Genomic DNA, 17,126 nt, shown 5'->3' with positions numbered 1-17,126 from the left:
TCCACGTCTGAGACCATCAATCCGCACATCTTATCACGTGGCTTGTTGAGCGTGTTACCGTGGAGACATAGCGCATGTGGAGGCCCATGCTATTCTCCGCGGCATCCACGCACAACTTACCATGCACCCCACTGAGAGTGAGAACCACACATTATAGCAACCACAAGGAGGTTACCCCATGTGACTCTACCCTCCCTAGCAACCGGGCCAATTTGGTTGCTTAGGAGACCTGGCTGGAGTCACTCAGCACACCCTGGATTCGAACTCGCGACTCCAGGGGTGGTAGTCGGCGTCAATACTCGCTGAGCTACCCAGGCCCCGATAGTTATTAATTATTAAAATCAATAGAACATTTATTAGAATCAATATTAGCTTTTTAGTCCTTTAAATCAATCAATATTAATTATTATTAAAGATAATTATTAATTATTAAAATCAATAGAACATAAATTAGAATTAACATTAGTTTATCAATCCTTCAAATCAACAATCATCAAAGATAACTATCAAATATCAAAATTAATATATTAATAAGAATTAATATCACCGGGGCAACACCCTGTAATCAGGGACTAATAACCAGACAGTATAGCAGTCTCAATATAGGATTGTTGAATGTAACACATCATAAGAAAGTGTTTCACCGCCGTTCAAATGCACTTTGGATTTATATGTTTAAATTTTTCCATCTGAAAGGACTAAATATTAAATGAAACAAATGACAATAAAATGTAAAGTAATCTCTTCAGTAATCAAAATACTTTTTGAATGTTACTGTATTCTAATTACCAATTATTTAAATTGTAACTGTAGTGGAATACAGTTACTTATATTTTGTATTTTAAATACGTATTCCCATTACTTGTATTTCATTACTCCCCAACCCCGAAAACAGGGGTATAAAGGCAAGGTAGTATAAACGATCTGTGAGGTGTTTTGAGCTGAAACTTGACAGACACATTCTGGGGACACCTGAGACTTATATTACATCTTGTAAAATGGGGCATAATATGTCCCCTTTAAACTGTAAGTAACAATGAAAACCCGAGGAACATCTTGAGAAAAATAAGCCTACATATATTTTGTTTGGTTAGAGCTGCAAAGCTGACAATGACAATGTTGACTGTTGTGAACTGCAATAAGATAAAGTCTTGTTTTATGTATCTGAGCAGTGGGAAAGACCTGAGATCTGATCCATAAATCTGACAGTTCCTGTGCTATCATTTTCATCCTGGTAACCTCTGATCCAGACGTTGAGCTGGTCATACACATTGCCAATGTGGTAATAGTAGAACTGCAGGCAGTGGATTTTGCAGTCTCTTCTGGGGGTCATTTCCTTGCTCTCCAATCTGCCTAATTCCAACTCTTTTCTAGTCTATGTGTTGAAGTGCAGGAAGAAAGAGCTCTCTTTTGGCATTACATAAAAGAAGTGTGTATAGTTGACTTTTTATTTTTATTTTTACATCTTTACAATGAACATGTATAGATTTTACAGTGGATTTTAATTGCCAAGTAGATAGAGGCAAGCATGCAGTATTAAGAGTGGATGGAAGTGAAGCAGATATTTTGTGCAATTAAAAATTAAACTTGTTTTATTCCCTCAGGTCTCTTTCTGTGAAAAAGCACAAACTGTCTTGATAATGTAAAAAAAAAAAAAAAAAAATCAGAATTCTTTAATAACAACATCGACTGACCGACTGTGACAGCAGTTAAACATCTCACCATTTGGCTCTTTGCCCAAGTAGGTGTGGTCAGTGACATTGAGCTCACTCACTGAGCTCACTCTCTGCCATCCATTTTCAGAAGTAGAACAGACACTCATCTGACACAGAGTGTCATCGTCAAAACTACAGCGGTCAAGGAAAGAGATGGATGAATATGTAATGCATACAAAATGTGTAAACAAACAAACATTGAAGCAAAATTAGTTTTTGTCTGGGTGCTGGATTTTGGGTCACATTCTACCAACTTGTGTATCCTGCCCTTTTTGTAATATGTAATTCTGTATTCTGGTATATAAACAGGGGTGACTGTGGGATTTCAGTCCTAAAGGTGCTCAGCTGATGATCTGATGTGCCTCAGTGGAATACTTCTTGCCTCAAAGGTGCTGTAAGTGAATTATTAATTAATTAATTAATTATTAATAAATGACATGCAGAAAACGTCCTTATTACCTGTCAGATATCATTGAAATAGGTGCCTTAAAATATCACACCTGTCACTCTAACAGCCGCTCGGTAAACAGGACAGCCCATATATGCTTGTATAAGTACCTGTACGGTGGAAGTTTCAGATGGGCTATAATAGCTGGGCTTTAAGTGCAAGAGGTCACAAGCTCAAATCGTGCTCGACTGAACATTTCCTTTATAAACAATTGGAGTTTGCAACTGTTAGTCAGTAGGTGAATACAAGTGAGTTGCATTGAATTTTGTGATTTCAATAATGTTTGGAGGAGAGATGGAGAAAAGGAGAGCGCATCTGTGACAGCTTTATGCGAACCAGCTTTGTGCCAAACATTACTGCCCTATGTCGCCTAAATCCGGATCCATAACTATCTAGAAGGAAGGATTATATTTAATGTGACAAACTTTAAAGTCTGTTAACGACTGATATGTGGCAGATGCTTAAAGAAATAACCTCAGATATCTTAATGCATCTGTGAAAACATGAAGAGAGATCACATAATCACAGAATGTGATTTAATTGCATTTTTATAATTTTGTTTGGTTGGGGGTTGGGGGACTGAGATGAAAGACATAGGCTTGGTGTGTTCACGTCATGTTGGAATTACTGTAATTACGAGATGGCAACTCGGAGGTTCTACTCTGAGCTGTTGGACCTCATAAGTTATTAGTATCTATGGCAACACTTATAACGCCAAAACGACTTTGTTGTTGATAACAGTAAAATGTTTATCACTTCATTAATTCACCTCTATATGCTTTTGATAAATGTTTAAGAACAAAAAGAAATGCTCCAGTAATCAGTGGCATGATAAAATAGCATATTAAATCGAAATATGTTCACTACCTTTAACTGTTAAGGCAGCTGCCATATTGGTTCTTTTCACATGACATCACGACTGTCAGGTCGAAGCTTTCATAGAATTCAGAGTTTAAAACTTGTAATTACGAGCTCTATGGAGACGTGAACGCTTTCATAAAGCCCCCCTTAATAAGGTCTAGCTATGCCTGTGTATATAAATCAGGTATACCTGTACGTCAGGGATGTGCTATGGTGGTCGTCCAACCACTGACTAGTTGATTAGTGGGGTCGACTACTAACATTAATTGTCTATAGTGGTGGTATTTGAATGGTAGATGCGATTCTAAAATTAAATGAGAGACACAACTTCTTTGAAAGCATTTTAACGTGATGATAGCTTGCTGTGCTTTACAGTAAGTAACAGTCAGCACGGTAAAACCCTCTGCAATAAGTTTTGTGTCTTTTATGCTTCCGGTTTAGTCTTTTTATGCGCTGATGTTACAGCAAAGCGCTGCATCAACAATACATTTCAAAACGATCACTGTCTGACATTAAACCCTCTGCTTTGAGTAATGTTCTCTTATTTGTGAGGTGCTGTGGAGAGATTAAAGTCTTTTTCTGAATCTGTCTGACACAAATATCTGCAGAAAAATGGTTTAAACTGCTGGTTGTCGTGAACAAGATGTGTACCTGCAATCTGAACAGCTAGGTGCTTTTGAATGTGGAGCGAGGATCACCCTGAATACACTTTGATAAACCTATAATAATGATATTATATTATAAATATTTTAGAGCTGTCAGGATGGATTTCGTGAAAAATTGCATACATAGTCATTCGCCTGTGCGTGTTGACATCACATCTATACACAGAGAAAATAAGGTCCGGCTGCTGTAGCGTGCATGTGGGAGAAGCTAAAGCTGAAAGTTTGTTGTCACAACGAATGAGAAAAGTTGACCATGGATCATTCAAAATCACCGGTTGTAAAAACAAAGAAACCCCGAACACAGCAGAGTCTACAAGCAAAAAGGTAAAGTGACAGAGTCCGTAAAAAAACCCAAATCAACATCAGCTTGGCTTTTCAGAGGTGGTGACAACTCCGAGATCTGAAAAGATTTAAAAGTGACCCAGAAATGGCTTTCTCTATCTGTCACTCACTCGACGTTGTGTCACTGTAGTGACACTAGGGGTCACTCTTGGGAGCCCGAGACACCTCTGGTCTTTGATAAAAGGCCAATGAAAATTGGCAAGTGGTATTTGCATGCCACTCACCCGAACATATGGGTATAAAAGGAGCTGGTATGCAACCACTCATTCAGATTTTCTCTTCGGAGCCGAACGGTCATGCTCACTGAGCTGAATTCCCACGACTGTTCATTCACCTCTACTGGATCTGACGGCGCATTTCAGCGGCTTCTCCCTCCTCTGCACTGGTGCACTGCAGAGAATGCCCCTGGGCACTTCGGCAGAAATAAAAGAGTATATTTCTCTAAAAGAGTATATATCTCTAAAAGAGTGGCATACAAGGAACATCTTTTTAAAGACGCGTCTTTTTAAAGATGCCTTTCCTTTGTGTGTTATTCCTGGTTGCGCTCGTTATCTCTTGCCTTCTGATGGTCACGATCACTGTCTTTCGTGTCTGGGCACTGCTCACGCGGAGACAGCGTTCATGGATGGGTCATGTACTCATTGCGAGAACCATGTCCATGGCAATGATGCGGTCGTGGCTTACCTTCGTAAGAAAGCAAGCCACCCCAGAGGCTCCCCGCCTCGGTCCTTCTACCCACGGGTATGAGGCCAGTGCGGCTAGCACTGGGGGCGATTTGGGGACCCCAATGGGACCACCTCCGCCGGGTATCCCTCCACGGACCTCCCATTCCCCAGCACACTCGTCTGCCCCGATCGGGCTTCTGGATGAGTCCGCTGGCTCGTCTCACAGCGAGTTTGACCTCTTATTTGGAGCCCGTGAAAGTGATGAGCTCTCGAGCGCAGCATCGGAGAGCGGGCTCGTCCGGTCGGATGCGGAAGCCTCAGCTGGGCTCCTCCCTTTGGGTGTGGTCGCCCAGTCACAGGCTGACGTGAACGTCGGGCTAGAGTGGAATCCTCCGCTCTCCCCTGAACCCTCGTGGCTCGATGATTGGTTCCTGGGCTCGCGGCGCCGCTCAAAGCCATGCCCCGTTCCTTTCTTCCCGGAAGTGCATGAAGAGCTGACAAGGTCGTGGGAGGCACTTTTTACTGCCCGGTCCCGATCTTTCAGCTTCCCCACCCTCACTGCCCTCGATGGTGGGGCGGCCAAGGGCTATTCGGCAATCCCCCCAGTGGATAAAGGCGCTCGCAGTGCACCTATGCCCGCAGAGCGCCGCCACCTGGCACGGGCACCCAAAGCTCCCGTCCAAGGCCTGTAGGTTTATGTCGTCTCTGATGGCCAAGGCCTACTGTGCCGCTGGACAAGCCGCCTCCACCCTGCATGCCATGGCTCTCCTGCAAGTCCGCCAAGGCGCTAAAGGAACTGCACGAGGGTAGTATTGATGCAGGAGCTACGCTCGGCGACTGACCTCGCTCTCCGGGCGACGAAGGTCACAGCGCGGTCTCTCAGGTGGGCGATGTCCACCTTGGTGGTCCAGGAGCGCCACTTTTGGCTCAACCTGGTTGAGATGGGAGAGGCTGACAAGGCACGGTTCCTTGCTGTCCCCATTTCCCAAGTTGGCCAGTCCGGCGACACCGAGGACTTTGCCCAGCAGTTCTCAGCGGTGAAGCAGCAGACGTAGGTTATCCGGCACATCCTGCCCCGGTGCGGCTTAAGATCCCGCACCCCGTCTGCTCGTCACCAAGGGTGTCCCCCTGCGGTGACTGCACCAGCTCCGCTGCAGCCCGCCCCTGTGGCCCGGCCCTGGCATGGAGCCCACCACAGGAAGCAGACGCCACCCATCTCGCGGCCGCCAAGAACCCGCGAAAGGCTTCGAAGTGCCCCTGAGACGGGCGACCCAGGGATGACGAAACCCGCTGCTCTGGAGCTGGTAAACAGACCACTCCATCCCCCAGTCGAGAGCCAGGAGGAGAATCTTTTGTTACCTCTGCATTTAATTGCGCTGCATGCCCAAGTGGCTGCAGTACCCAAGAGTGCAGCAAGAGCGGTTTCCTTGTTCCCTGGGTCACATATCCGGTGTGCACGGCTGTCATCACGACCACCGTCCACCACTCTATTTGGCAGGTTTCATGCTCCAGCGGTGGTCTCCCCGCCCCTGAGCGCCCAGCTGTGGCACAAATCCGCCCCCGATGTGACGGGTCACGAGGACAGGCCTCTTCCTCCCCCATCCCAGGCTGTTCCGTGGAACAAGGAGCCAGGTAAGTACTTTGATGTCCCTGAACTCAGCACGGCCACAACACATTGTGGCACCTCAGGCTCCGCCCCACCGCAAGGCCCCATCCGCCGGTACGTCTGATGAGATTGTCCCTCCGGCCGAGATGAAGAAGGGGTTTTACAGCCCCTACTTCATTGTACCGGGAAAAGGCGGTGGGTAGCGGCCAATCTTGGACCTGCGAGTATTGAACCGGGCTTTACACAGACTCCCGTCCTAGATGCTGACGCAAAGACACACTCTAGCGAGCGTCCGGCATCAAGATTGGTTCGCGGCGGTAGACCTGAAGGACGCGTACTTCCACGTCTCGATTCTACCTCGACACACACCCTTCCTGCGGTTTGCATTCGATGGTCGGGCATATCAGTACAAAGTCCTCCCTTTCGGTCTGTCCTTGTTTCCTCGTGTCTTCACGAAGGTCGCAGAGGCAGCCCTTGCCCCGCTAAGGGAAGGGGGCATTCACATCCTCAACTATCCCGACAGTTGGCTAATCCTAGCTCACTCTCAGGATGTGTTGTGTGCACACAGGGACCTGGTGCTCTTGCACCTCATCCGACTAGGGCTTCGGGTCAACTGGGAAAAGAGCAAGCTCCTCCCGGTTCAGAGCATCTCTTTTCTCGGTTTGGAGTTGGACTCAGTCTCATTGATGGTGCGCCTCATGAACAAGCACGCACAGTCGGTGCTGACCTGTTTGAAAGCGTTCAAACAGAAAACAACAGTTCCACTGAAATTTTTTCAGAGGCTCCTGGGGCATATGGCATCCTCAGCGGTGGCCACTCCGCTCGGGTTGATGCATATGAGACTGCTTCAGCACTGGCTTCAGACTCGAGTCCCGAGATGGGCATGGCGCCGCGGGACACATCGCGTGGTCATCACACCGGTCTGTCACTGCCTCTTCAGCCCTTGGACCAACCTCACGTTTCTACGGGCAGGCATTCCCCTAGAGCAGGTCTCCAGGTGCGTTGTGGTCACTACAGACGCCTCCAAGACGAGCTGGGGTGCCGTTTGCAACGGGCACGCAGCCGCTGCCTTGTGGACAGCCCCACGGCTGCGTTGGCACATCAACTGCCTCGAGTTGCTGGCAATTCTGCTCACCCTGCGGAGGTTCCAGCCGTTGATCCAGGGCAAGCACACTTTAGTTCGGACAGACAACACGGCAACGGTAGCATATGTCAACCACCAAGGCGGTCTACGCTCTCGTTGTATGTCACAACTCACCCGCCTTCTCCTCCTCTGGAGTCAGCAGCACCTCAAGTCGCTGCGAGCCACTCACATCCCGGGCGACCTCAACACTGCAGCAGACGCGCTGTCATGGCAGGTTTCCCTCAGAGGAGAGTGGAGACTCCACCCTCAGGTGGTCCAGCTGATCTGGAGTCGATTCAGACAGGCACAGGTAGATCTGTTCACCTCCCAAGAATTCTCCCACTGCCCGCTCTGGTACGCCCTGACCGAGGCATCTCTCGGTATAGACGCGCTGGCACACAGCTGGCCCCCTGGACTGTGCAAATATGCGTTTCCCCCAGTGAGCCTACTTGCACAGACACTGTGCAAGGTCAGGGAGGACGAGGAGCAGGTCGTCCTGGTAGCACCCTACTGGCCCACCCAGACATGGTTCTCGGACCTCATGCTCCTTGCTACAGCCCCCCCTGGTGAATTCCCCTGAGGAAGGACCTTCTTTTTCAGGGACGGGGCACCATCTGGCACCCGCGACCAGACCTCTAGAATCTCCATGTCTGGCCCCTGGATGGGACATGGAAGACCTAAGTGGTCTACCACCCGCGATGGTAGACACGATCACTCGGGCTAGGACCCCCTCTACAAGGCGCCTGTATGCCTTTAAATGGCGTCTGTTCACTAAGTGGTGTTCTTCCCGACGGGAAGACCCCCAGAGATGCGCAGTCGGATCGGTGCTTTCCTTCCTGCAGGAGAGGTTGGAAGGGCAGTTGTTCCCTTCCACCTTGAAGGTGTACGTATCCGCTATAGCAGCACACCACAACACAGTGGACGGTAAGTCCTTAGGGAAGCATGACCTGATCATCATGTTCCTGAGAGGCGTCAGGAGGCTGAACCCCTCCAGACCACGCCTCGTTCCCTCATGGGACCTCTCTGTAGTTCTTCAGGGTCTACAGAGAGTCCCCTTTGAGCCTTTGCAATCAGCTGAGCTTAAGGCACTCTCCTTGAAGACTGCCCCCCTGAGTGCGCTCACTCCCATCATGAGGGTAGGAGACCTGCTAGCGTTCTCTGTCAGCGAAATTTGGATAATCCCTCTTTTTTTAGGGAGTGGAAAAAAGAAGGGGAAAAGAGGCCACGACTGGGCTAGCCTGGCTCTATCTTTTGGGTAGTCGACTTGTCCCCAAAGGGCCGTTCGACACTCATAACTATGTTGGGGGAGGTTACGTGTCGGCCTGGTGCACTGGCTATGAGGCACACAGTTGTCTGCCCGTCACACACCGCCAGTTCATGTAACACAGTTCAGCCAGTTGCGGCATTTTGTATAGGGACCCCTAGTGTCACTACATCGACACAACTTCGAGTGAGTCACAGACAGGGAACGTCATGGTTACTTGCGTAACCTCCGTTCCCTGATGGAAGGAACGAGACGTTGTGTCCCTCCTGCCACAATGCTGAACTACCTGCTGAAATGGCCGGACCTTGTCTCGGCTCCTCAGCATAAAACCTGAATGAGTTGTTGCATACCAGCTCCTTTTATACCCGTATGTTCGGGGGAGTGGCATGCAAATGCCACTCGCCAATTTTCATTGGCCTTTTATCAAAGACCAGAGGTGTCTCGGGCTCCCAAGAGTGACCCCTAGTGTCACTACATCGACACAACTTCTCGTTCCCTCCATCAGGGAGCGGAGGTTACGCAAGTAACCATGATGTTTTCTTACTCAACACGTAAGATATTTTATTGATATGGTTTATTTATAGTTGTGTAATCACACACACACACACACACACACACACACACACACACACACACTGTCACAGAAACCCAGACTCGATGATGGTGTTGAACCCCAAGGCAGGTATTTATTGACATGAAACACAAACTGTGAAAAACAGGTGAGTAGTAAATAAGTAGATCTGTGCAGATGTGAACAACTGAGACCTGAGGACAGTGTTGGGGAAGCTACTTTGAAACTGTAGTTTGACAAGCTACAAGCTACTCATAATTTTAAGTAGTTAAGCTACAGTCAAGCTACTCTTTTGAAAAAGCAGTTAGCTACACTACAAGTTACTATCAAAAAGTAGCTAGCTACATTGAAGCTACTTAATGAGGCAATTTTTTTTTACGTTACTATAAAACCAATAATTTTAATAACAAAATTTATACTAATGACATTTATTAATTAATGTATTAATTAAATACATTTAATGTGTTTAATTGAATATATTAAATGTATTTAATACATTTAATGAATAGGAACATTAATACAGTTAATAATGCCATAAAATAAAATACAACAGTATAAAATAAAAACAAAAAAAGATCAGATGCCATTAAAAAATCATTTTTATACTATACTTCACACTTTTCAGTCCTGCTGTGGCCAGGTTTAGCCAACTTCCTAAAGATCCAATTTTTATGAAAAACTCTCCTTGGGCTGGCATTTCTTTGGTCTTGTCACATAATATTTAGTGTGGATAATATGTGAATAAATACTCAGGGCATGTTTCTCCCCTCACCTGGGTTCATGCTCATTGTATTTTCTGACTTTTTTGCCATTGGCATGCAAGTGCCAGCTTTACAGGTCACATACAGAGGTTGCTCTACAAATATTTGTTCGCTTTGTTCAGGTCCAAAAAAGCCACTCCAGCCGCTCCCCGCCCCGGTCCTTCTGCCCACGGGCACATAACCGTGACGGTTAGTGCTGGGGCCGATTTGGGGACTTCAATGGGAGTAACTCTGCTGGGTGAATCCCCACAGACCTCCCATTCCCGCTCGTGCACCACAATTGACGGAGTCAATGGCAGAACAGTTTGCAAACAGGTACAAACACAAAGGATACTGCATTGTATTTGGTCCTTATGTAAAAAGCGGTAACCTGCAATTGTTACCTTGAGAAGCTAATTCTACCTGATCTAACACTTAAAACTTAGTTTTTGTAGTGTTACCTATACATTCAGGTTAATTCAGTGATGTTAAAAAAATATTTTTGTCTTTAATCAAACCAGTTAATTTAGCAAATTTTTTAGGTTTGCAGTTTTTCTTGTGTGTGTGTGTACTTCAGTGTACTATAACTATATCTGAAACTGAGAAGAACTGCAGAAGTTTGTCATTGTAATATTTACCTCACCATACCTTGATGTCATGGAGAGTATTTGTTGTTTTGTATTTAAAATTGACTGTCACCAGTAAAAAAAATTGGATTCATGCATAATTTAGCATCTATCTTAGCTTAGTACAGGTACAGTATCAGCCAAAAACTTAAATGCAAATGATTTTTGTTTATTAAGTGACAATGTTTCACATCATTTAACCTTCCTCATATATTTGAAAATTAGAACATCACAGTAAACAAAACTAAGTCAATGACACAGACAATTTTGCCCAAATAGGCAGAACTTCCTACAAATTCAAAGTTCAAATCTGTAACCAGCAAAGTGCCCCCTTTGTAATACTTGGTTTTTTTGACAAAACATTTCTTTGGTTTAAATTTAAAAGATCTCAAACATTACAACAAACTTATAGTGTCAATCTAGAAACACATTCTTGGACTTTCGTGTTTTATTTAGTTGATGTCAATAAATACTTTAGGTAATTCTAAGATCAGCTGCAGTTATTAATGTTAACCACATACAGTGAAAATATATCCTTCCACATTTAAATGGATCTAAGATCCAATTACATTAGCAGCAACTGGTGAAAGTTTTTAAAGTGACAAAGCTGTGCCTTCTTAGCAAAATTTAATTTCTCTTGATGAAAGACTCGTAGAGGGAGGTAAGCTGGTCCTTCAGGTTCTGGGCATAGGGGTCCAGCTTTTCCTTCAGATCTTCAGCATAGGGTGTGAGACTCTGCTGGACAAACTGGGCTCTCTCAGCAATCTTGGCCTGGAGATCCTCAGTCAGGGGGGCTACGGTCTTCTGGAACTCCTGCAGGCGCTGGTCCACCTTCTCTTTGATTTCAGCAGTGTAGGGCTCCAGTTGAGCCTGCAGCTCCTTCACGCTCTGCTCCAGGCTCCCTCTCAGCTCCTCACTTCTCTGGAGCAGAGTGGCCTTCAGGGTCTCAGAATCGAGGGACTCTGCATATGGAGCCATGGCTGCTCTGAGGTCCTCCACTCTCTGCTGAATTTGGCTCTTAAGATTCTCAGCATAGGGCTCCAATTGTTCTCTAACTGTAGTCAGATCCTGACCCAAACGCTCCCTCAACACTTCAGCCTCCTTAGTGATTTTGGTCATTAACTCTTCAGCCAGAGGATTCATCTGGTTTTTGAATGTGATAGCATATTCGCTGGCCGTGTCGGCACTCTGTGTTAATCTAGCACTGTGATGTGGAGAAAAACATTTGTAATCTCAGGGCAAGACATTTTCTAAATAACAGTGTCCTGCAGGTAAAATTTCTTGACTTACTTGACTTCCTGACCCAGTTGGGAGGTCCTGATCATCTGGACTGTTTCGTCTGCGGTGTGTGTTGCCTTGGCAACATAGCTCCAAAATGCATCAGTCAACTGCTCCAGCTGTGGCTTGGGCTCATCAGCATAGAAGAGGTTGGCTTGGCAACCTGTTGATGGAGCAGAGCATTTCAGATTGATCAAATTATACTGTAATTACACCCTTGTGATGAGGAGGAGGGCATGGCCGGGCCATAACGATGGACACCCAGTGCTGAATCAGCCCAATCAACCGGGAGAGGAATAAAGAGGAGCCGGGGATGCCAGTTAGAGAGAGAAAGAGAGACGCACACGGAGTTGTGTGTGCGCGTCAATGTTTGTGTTGTGTTTAAGTTGTTATTAAAGTCTTTTTGGTTGACAACCCGGTTCCTGCTTCCTCCTTTCCCTTCCGAACAAGAGCCGTGTCTGCCACAACCCTAAATATAAATTATTACACCCGAAAACATTGGTAATAACACAGTTTCATGTTTTGAAAAAATATTTTTGTAATACTTTTTAAAGTTTAATTTCTAACCTGTAAATACAGCTAGTGCAAGCACCACAGGAACCTTCATGGTTTTCAGTTTTTTTGTCTGTAAGTAAAAAAACGAAACACTTCTACATTACCATTGCTGTTTTTTATAGTAATTCTTTATCATGTTGAAAAAAAATTGCTGTATTTTGAATAAAAAAAGTCAATCTGTCTGCTTACCTGTGTCAGTGTGTTTTTAATTCACGCTGTCCAGTAAGAAGAACAAGTGTGGAGATATCTGCTACATATCTGTATTTATATAGCATGGTGAGGTGATTGAAAACCCAAAGTCCAGTGGGTAGTGCCTTGCTGTCAGGATTTCTCCACATCATAATGTCCTTAATGGACCTGCCATCAGATCCTTAAATTTAAAACCTTAAATTCAAGCCTATGATAGCTCTTGTACAATAAACTAAAATACAACTAAAGTTAACACATAACACTATATTTCATACAGTATTGTACAAATATTTAAAGGGAATCTGACTATTAATTTTGCTTTCATTATAATAAATGAACAACAAAAAAAAAAAAAAAAAAAAAAATTAGCCAGAAAGTAAATTATTTTTATTAAAATCTAAAAAATAAAATAGTTTTCTTTAGTGTAACCAACAGTATTGTGTTTATTTAAAATGTTAAATGATTTCTCTTGGAGTGTTATGTAAACTTGTAATCATAGTTTGGTTTTGAGTTATCTCAAGACTCATTATCTTGGATACTGTCATTAATGAAAAGGTCTATCTGATGTACTTAATCCAAATTAAACCAGACAGAGGCTGACTTTGGACCTTTGGCTAATAACTGTACCAAATGATACCAGACTTTGTTCACTTCCTGATAAGATTTGACACATCACTCAAAGTGATAGGTATTTTTGATCTTGTTTTATGGATGCATCTATGACCCTCATACTCTGAAAATCACTATAAGCAGTTGGACACAGAACAGTATGTTTTCCCACCTTTTGTCTTAAAGTTAGCAATAGGTAGTTTCTGTTCCTAAAGTAACCACCTGCTCTATTTAATTGATTTAACATGTCCTTGGACTCAAATCAATCTGACCCCAAATGATTTTTGTAGTCATCATCACAATCAGTGCATGAACACAGGACTCAGTCCAGGTTGTACATGCCTGTTTAACCCCTAAAGATAAGGGCAACTGTTAGATCTAGATTCAAACTATTGCTGCTGCAGGATATTTGACTTTGTAAAAATTTAAAGGCCATGGGAACTTTAACAAGGCAGACAGTTACACAGAATAATGTTTGCAACAGTCGTTTATTACATTGGTTGCATTATTGGTAAGCAGCAAATCTTCATGCCACAGCCTTTTCTTGGAGTTTGTAAAGCATCACTCATCATCAAAACTTAAAATATTTCTCAGGCAAAAAGGAGCGTTTACAAAGTAATACGTGGATATACTCAAATGTAATTTAAAGTCCTTAAAGTAACATTTGTTGAAAATATTTGAAGGGAATAAGAAATGACTTTCAGTGGTGGTCAAGTGAAGGAGCATTCCTTGTTTGACAAAATGAAAAGACTCTCTGAAGTGGAATGAAATCAGAGAGTTCATGATTGTTAGATTACTTGTGAGATTCTGGATAAAATAGGCCTACTTGTAAATTCAGAGGAAAATTATGTATACACACAGCAGTTGAACCTAGGACAGTCCATGAATGCTTTCATGACTTTGATTATGTATAAGCAATGTTGCAATACCCTACAGTTTACCCTTGAAACTCTGTGGAGAAATGTAACAGTAAAATATTTTGGAATTTTGTAGTTAATAATTTAGTTTTTCTGGTTAATGCTGTTGCTTGATTTATGTCGCAATGTATCTTTAACATAGCCAATTAACAAAGTATCTGTAAGCAAATCAGCATTTTATCATCTAAAGATTCTAATTCACTTTCAGACATTCAGATGTGTGGCCATTAATACCTTCATTTAAAAAGTATTCAATTATTATTTCTTTCATGAAAAAAAAAACTTTTTTAGTTTAAAGAAAGTTTTATCACTGTCATGTGTATTTTGTTGATTCTTGTATTTCATGTCTTTTATTTAGAAAATTATAGTTCCTGTTTCATGTCATGTGGTTCCCTTGTCATGTGATTTCATGTTTTCCCTCCATGTTCATGTGTCATGTTTTCATTGGTTTATTGTTTAATTATCTTGTTCAGAGTTCTGTTGTTCATTAGTTTGTTCTCTCATGTCCATGTATTTAAACCTTCATGTTTTCCATTGTCCTTTGTCAAGTATTGTATGTGATTGGTAATGTTGTCACGTGTTCATGTTAAGTCAAGTTTATGTCAAGTTCATGTTAATGTTTCATTCATGTTTATAGTTAGGGTTTTTGGTTTTCACGTTTATTAATAAATTGCACTTGGGTTCTTAATTTCATTGTCATCATCTTCATCATTGCCAGCAGCCAATCATTACAGAAATACTTGACCGAACTATGAACCCAGCAATCCAGCTCCTCCGCCTAAGTTAGTAAAGTAAAATTTTAACAAAGAGAATAATAATTAAAAAAAAAACTTCCTGTTGTGTTTTAAAAAAACATTATTACTGTGCACAAAAAATTATACTTTAAATATTATCAGATTTTAGGTTGGAAGGGGACTGTGCTTTTTAAAATGTCACATATCAAGTGGTACTATTTAAGTGATTTGTCTTACATGGTGGGAGGACTCATAATTATTTTCTGCAGACATTTATTGGGTTTATTAATTAGAATATATAACAAATCTTCCAATCTATTTAAAAAACATTGTGTTAGTGAATGATAGGTTTCTCATAGTTACATATAGAAAATTAAAAGCTCTTTCAAGAAGCATCTTTTTCGTTATTTTCTAAAACAAATTTCCTACATTTAACTAACACCATGGGAAAGGCAAAGATGATCGATACAACTGTGAATGTAGTTGATTCAGAAATATTTAGAAATTTTCTGTATGTGTATTTTTCTTCTAAGCTTTTGGTGACAGACCAGAACAGTAGTTTGACTGAGTGCATGAAAAGTATAATAAAATATATCTTCATTTTTGGATTCAAAATGTTAATTAATATACAAAAATAATCTTTAATAATTAAAGAAGTCTTCAAAAGATTTAGTTGTTCTTGGTCAAGGATTCGTAGAGGGAGGTGAGCTGGGCCTTCAGGTTCTGGGTGTAGGGATCCAGCTTTTCCCTCAGGCCTTCAGAATAGGGCTCCAGTTGCGCCTGCAGCTCCTTCACGCTCTGTTCCAGGTTCCCTCTCAGTTCCTCACTACTGTGGAGCAGAGTGTCCTTCAGGGTCTCAGAATCCAGAGATCTTAGGTAATCCACTCCCTTCTTAATTGGATCAGTGATGACATATTCAAAGTAGGGCTTTAGTGCACACCTCACAGTGTACAGTTCCACACCTACACGCTCCCTCAACATTTCAGCCCCTTTAGTGATTTTGGTCTTCAGGTCTTCAGCCAGAGGATCCATTTGGCTCTTGAGGGTAATGGCAAGCTGGCTGGGACATACAGAAAATATCTGTTAGTCTACCATTATGATGTGTTTCTTGTGTGCCTTTAGAAATGGCTGCTGAAAGCTATTTCTAATAACAATGTCCTGCAGTTTAATATTTTGGACTTACTTAACTTCCTGCCCCAGTTGGGAGGTCCTAATCATCTGGATGGTTTCCTCTGCTGAGCGAGTTGCCTGGGTAAAATAGCTCCGGAAGGCATCAGTCAACTGCTCCACCTGTGGCTTGGGCTCATCAGCATAGAGTAGGTTGGCTTGGCAACCTTTTCATTAAACACAGAATTTCAGATGTCAATAATATGTTCAAACAATGCAATGTGTAACTATATTCCTTATAAATAAATTATTCTAGTCAGCTTGTTTTTGTAATTTGTCTAACCTGTGAACACGACCAATGCAAGGACCAGGTGAACCTTCATGGTTTTCAGTTTTGGCCTATAAAGAAATCACAGATGTGAGTCCCTTACATTATACTGAAAGCAAAGCAAATCAAATAAAATAGTTAATTACCTGTGTCAGTACACTTTTAATTAACACTGTCTAGTACGACGTGGTAGTGTGGAGGTGGCTGTTTCATATCTGTTTTTATATCCCAACGGGAGATGATTGTTGTTTGGAAACCCAAAGTCCAGTGGGTAGTGCCTTGCTGTCAGGATTACTCCACATTAAAACTTCCTGGCAGGGACATTTTGTCACAACAGATCCTTACGTTCAAACCAAACCATTAAAAAAAAAAAACAAAACTGTCAGATTCTAAACTTTACTAAAAAACTCTGGCTACTTATGAACAACAGAAGCCAGCCTTTGGAGTCAGGTCACAACAATAATTATGGTATTTTGGAAGAAGCCATTCTTACCATATAAGAACCTGTTTAAAGTTTTATAGGGCTAATTAACTGTCTAGACTGGAAGAGGACTATGTTTATAAAACACTTTCAAGTAGTTTCTTCAGTATAAGTACTTCACCACAGGGTGGTTATCAAAGTGCGACAATTGGGAACATTGTCCTGTGCCCTGCGATGAGAGGCACCAACTAACATCCTCTATGGTGTTGCCTATTCATTGAGCTGGGTGAGGGGGGACACCCACAAATATTTTATCCTAGGAAACATTTTGACAGCCCTTGTCTAATTGGACAATTTACTAA

General features: G+C 42.9%; 2 protein-coding genes across 2 annotated transcripts; both read right to left on the bottom strand.

Annotated features, from left to right (window-relative positions):
• Positions 1–10,779: 10,779 nt before the first annotated feature.
• LOC127452452 (apolipoprotein A-I-like) lies at positions 10,780–12,698 on the bottom strand. The gene is made up of 4 exons (XM_051717900.1): positions 12,649–12,698; positions 12,472–12,529; positions 11,917–12,067; positions 10,780–11,830 (listed from the first exon to the last, which is right to left on the bottom strand). Exons 2-4 carry the CDS (start codon positions 12,509–12,511, stop codon positions 11,254–11,256), a joined length of 768 nt encoding a protein of 255 aa, XP_051573860.1. The 5' UTR covers positions 12,512–12,529; positions 12,649–12,698; the 3' UTR covers positions 10,780–11,253.
• Positions 12,699–15,164: 2,466 nt separating this feature from the next.
• On the bottom strand, positions 15,165–16,585 carry LOC127452460 (apolipoprotein A-IV-like). The gene is made up of 4 exons (XM_051717911.1): positions 16,490–16,585; positions 16,359–16,414; positions 16,092–16,242; positions 15,165–15,968 (listed from the first exon to the last, which is right to left on the bottom strand). Exons 2-4 carry the CDS (start codon positions 16,396–16,398, stop codon positions 15,578–15,580), a joined length of 582 nt encoding a protein of 193 aa, XP_051573871.1. The 5' UTR covers positions 16,399–16,414; positions 16,490–16,585; the 3' UTR covers positions 15,165–15,577.
• Positions 16,586–17,126: the final 541 nt, after the last annotated feature.

This window comes from Myxocyprinus asiaticus, chromosome 15, assembly GCF_019703515.2.
Source record: "Myxocyprinus asiaticus isolate MX2 ecotype Aquarium Trade chromosome 15, UBuf_Myxa_2, whole genome shotgun sequence".
NCBI lineage: Eukaryota > Metazoa > Chordata > Actinopteri > Cypriniformes > Catostomidae > Myxocyprinus > Myxocyprinus asiaticus.
The sequence above is the reverse complement of the archived record's forward strand: the minus strand, read 5'-3'. Positions and strand labels throughout refer to the sequence as shown.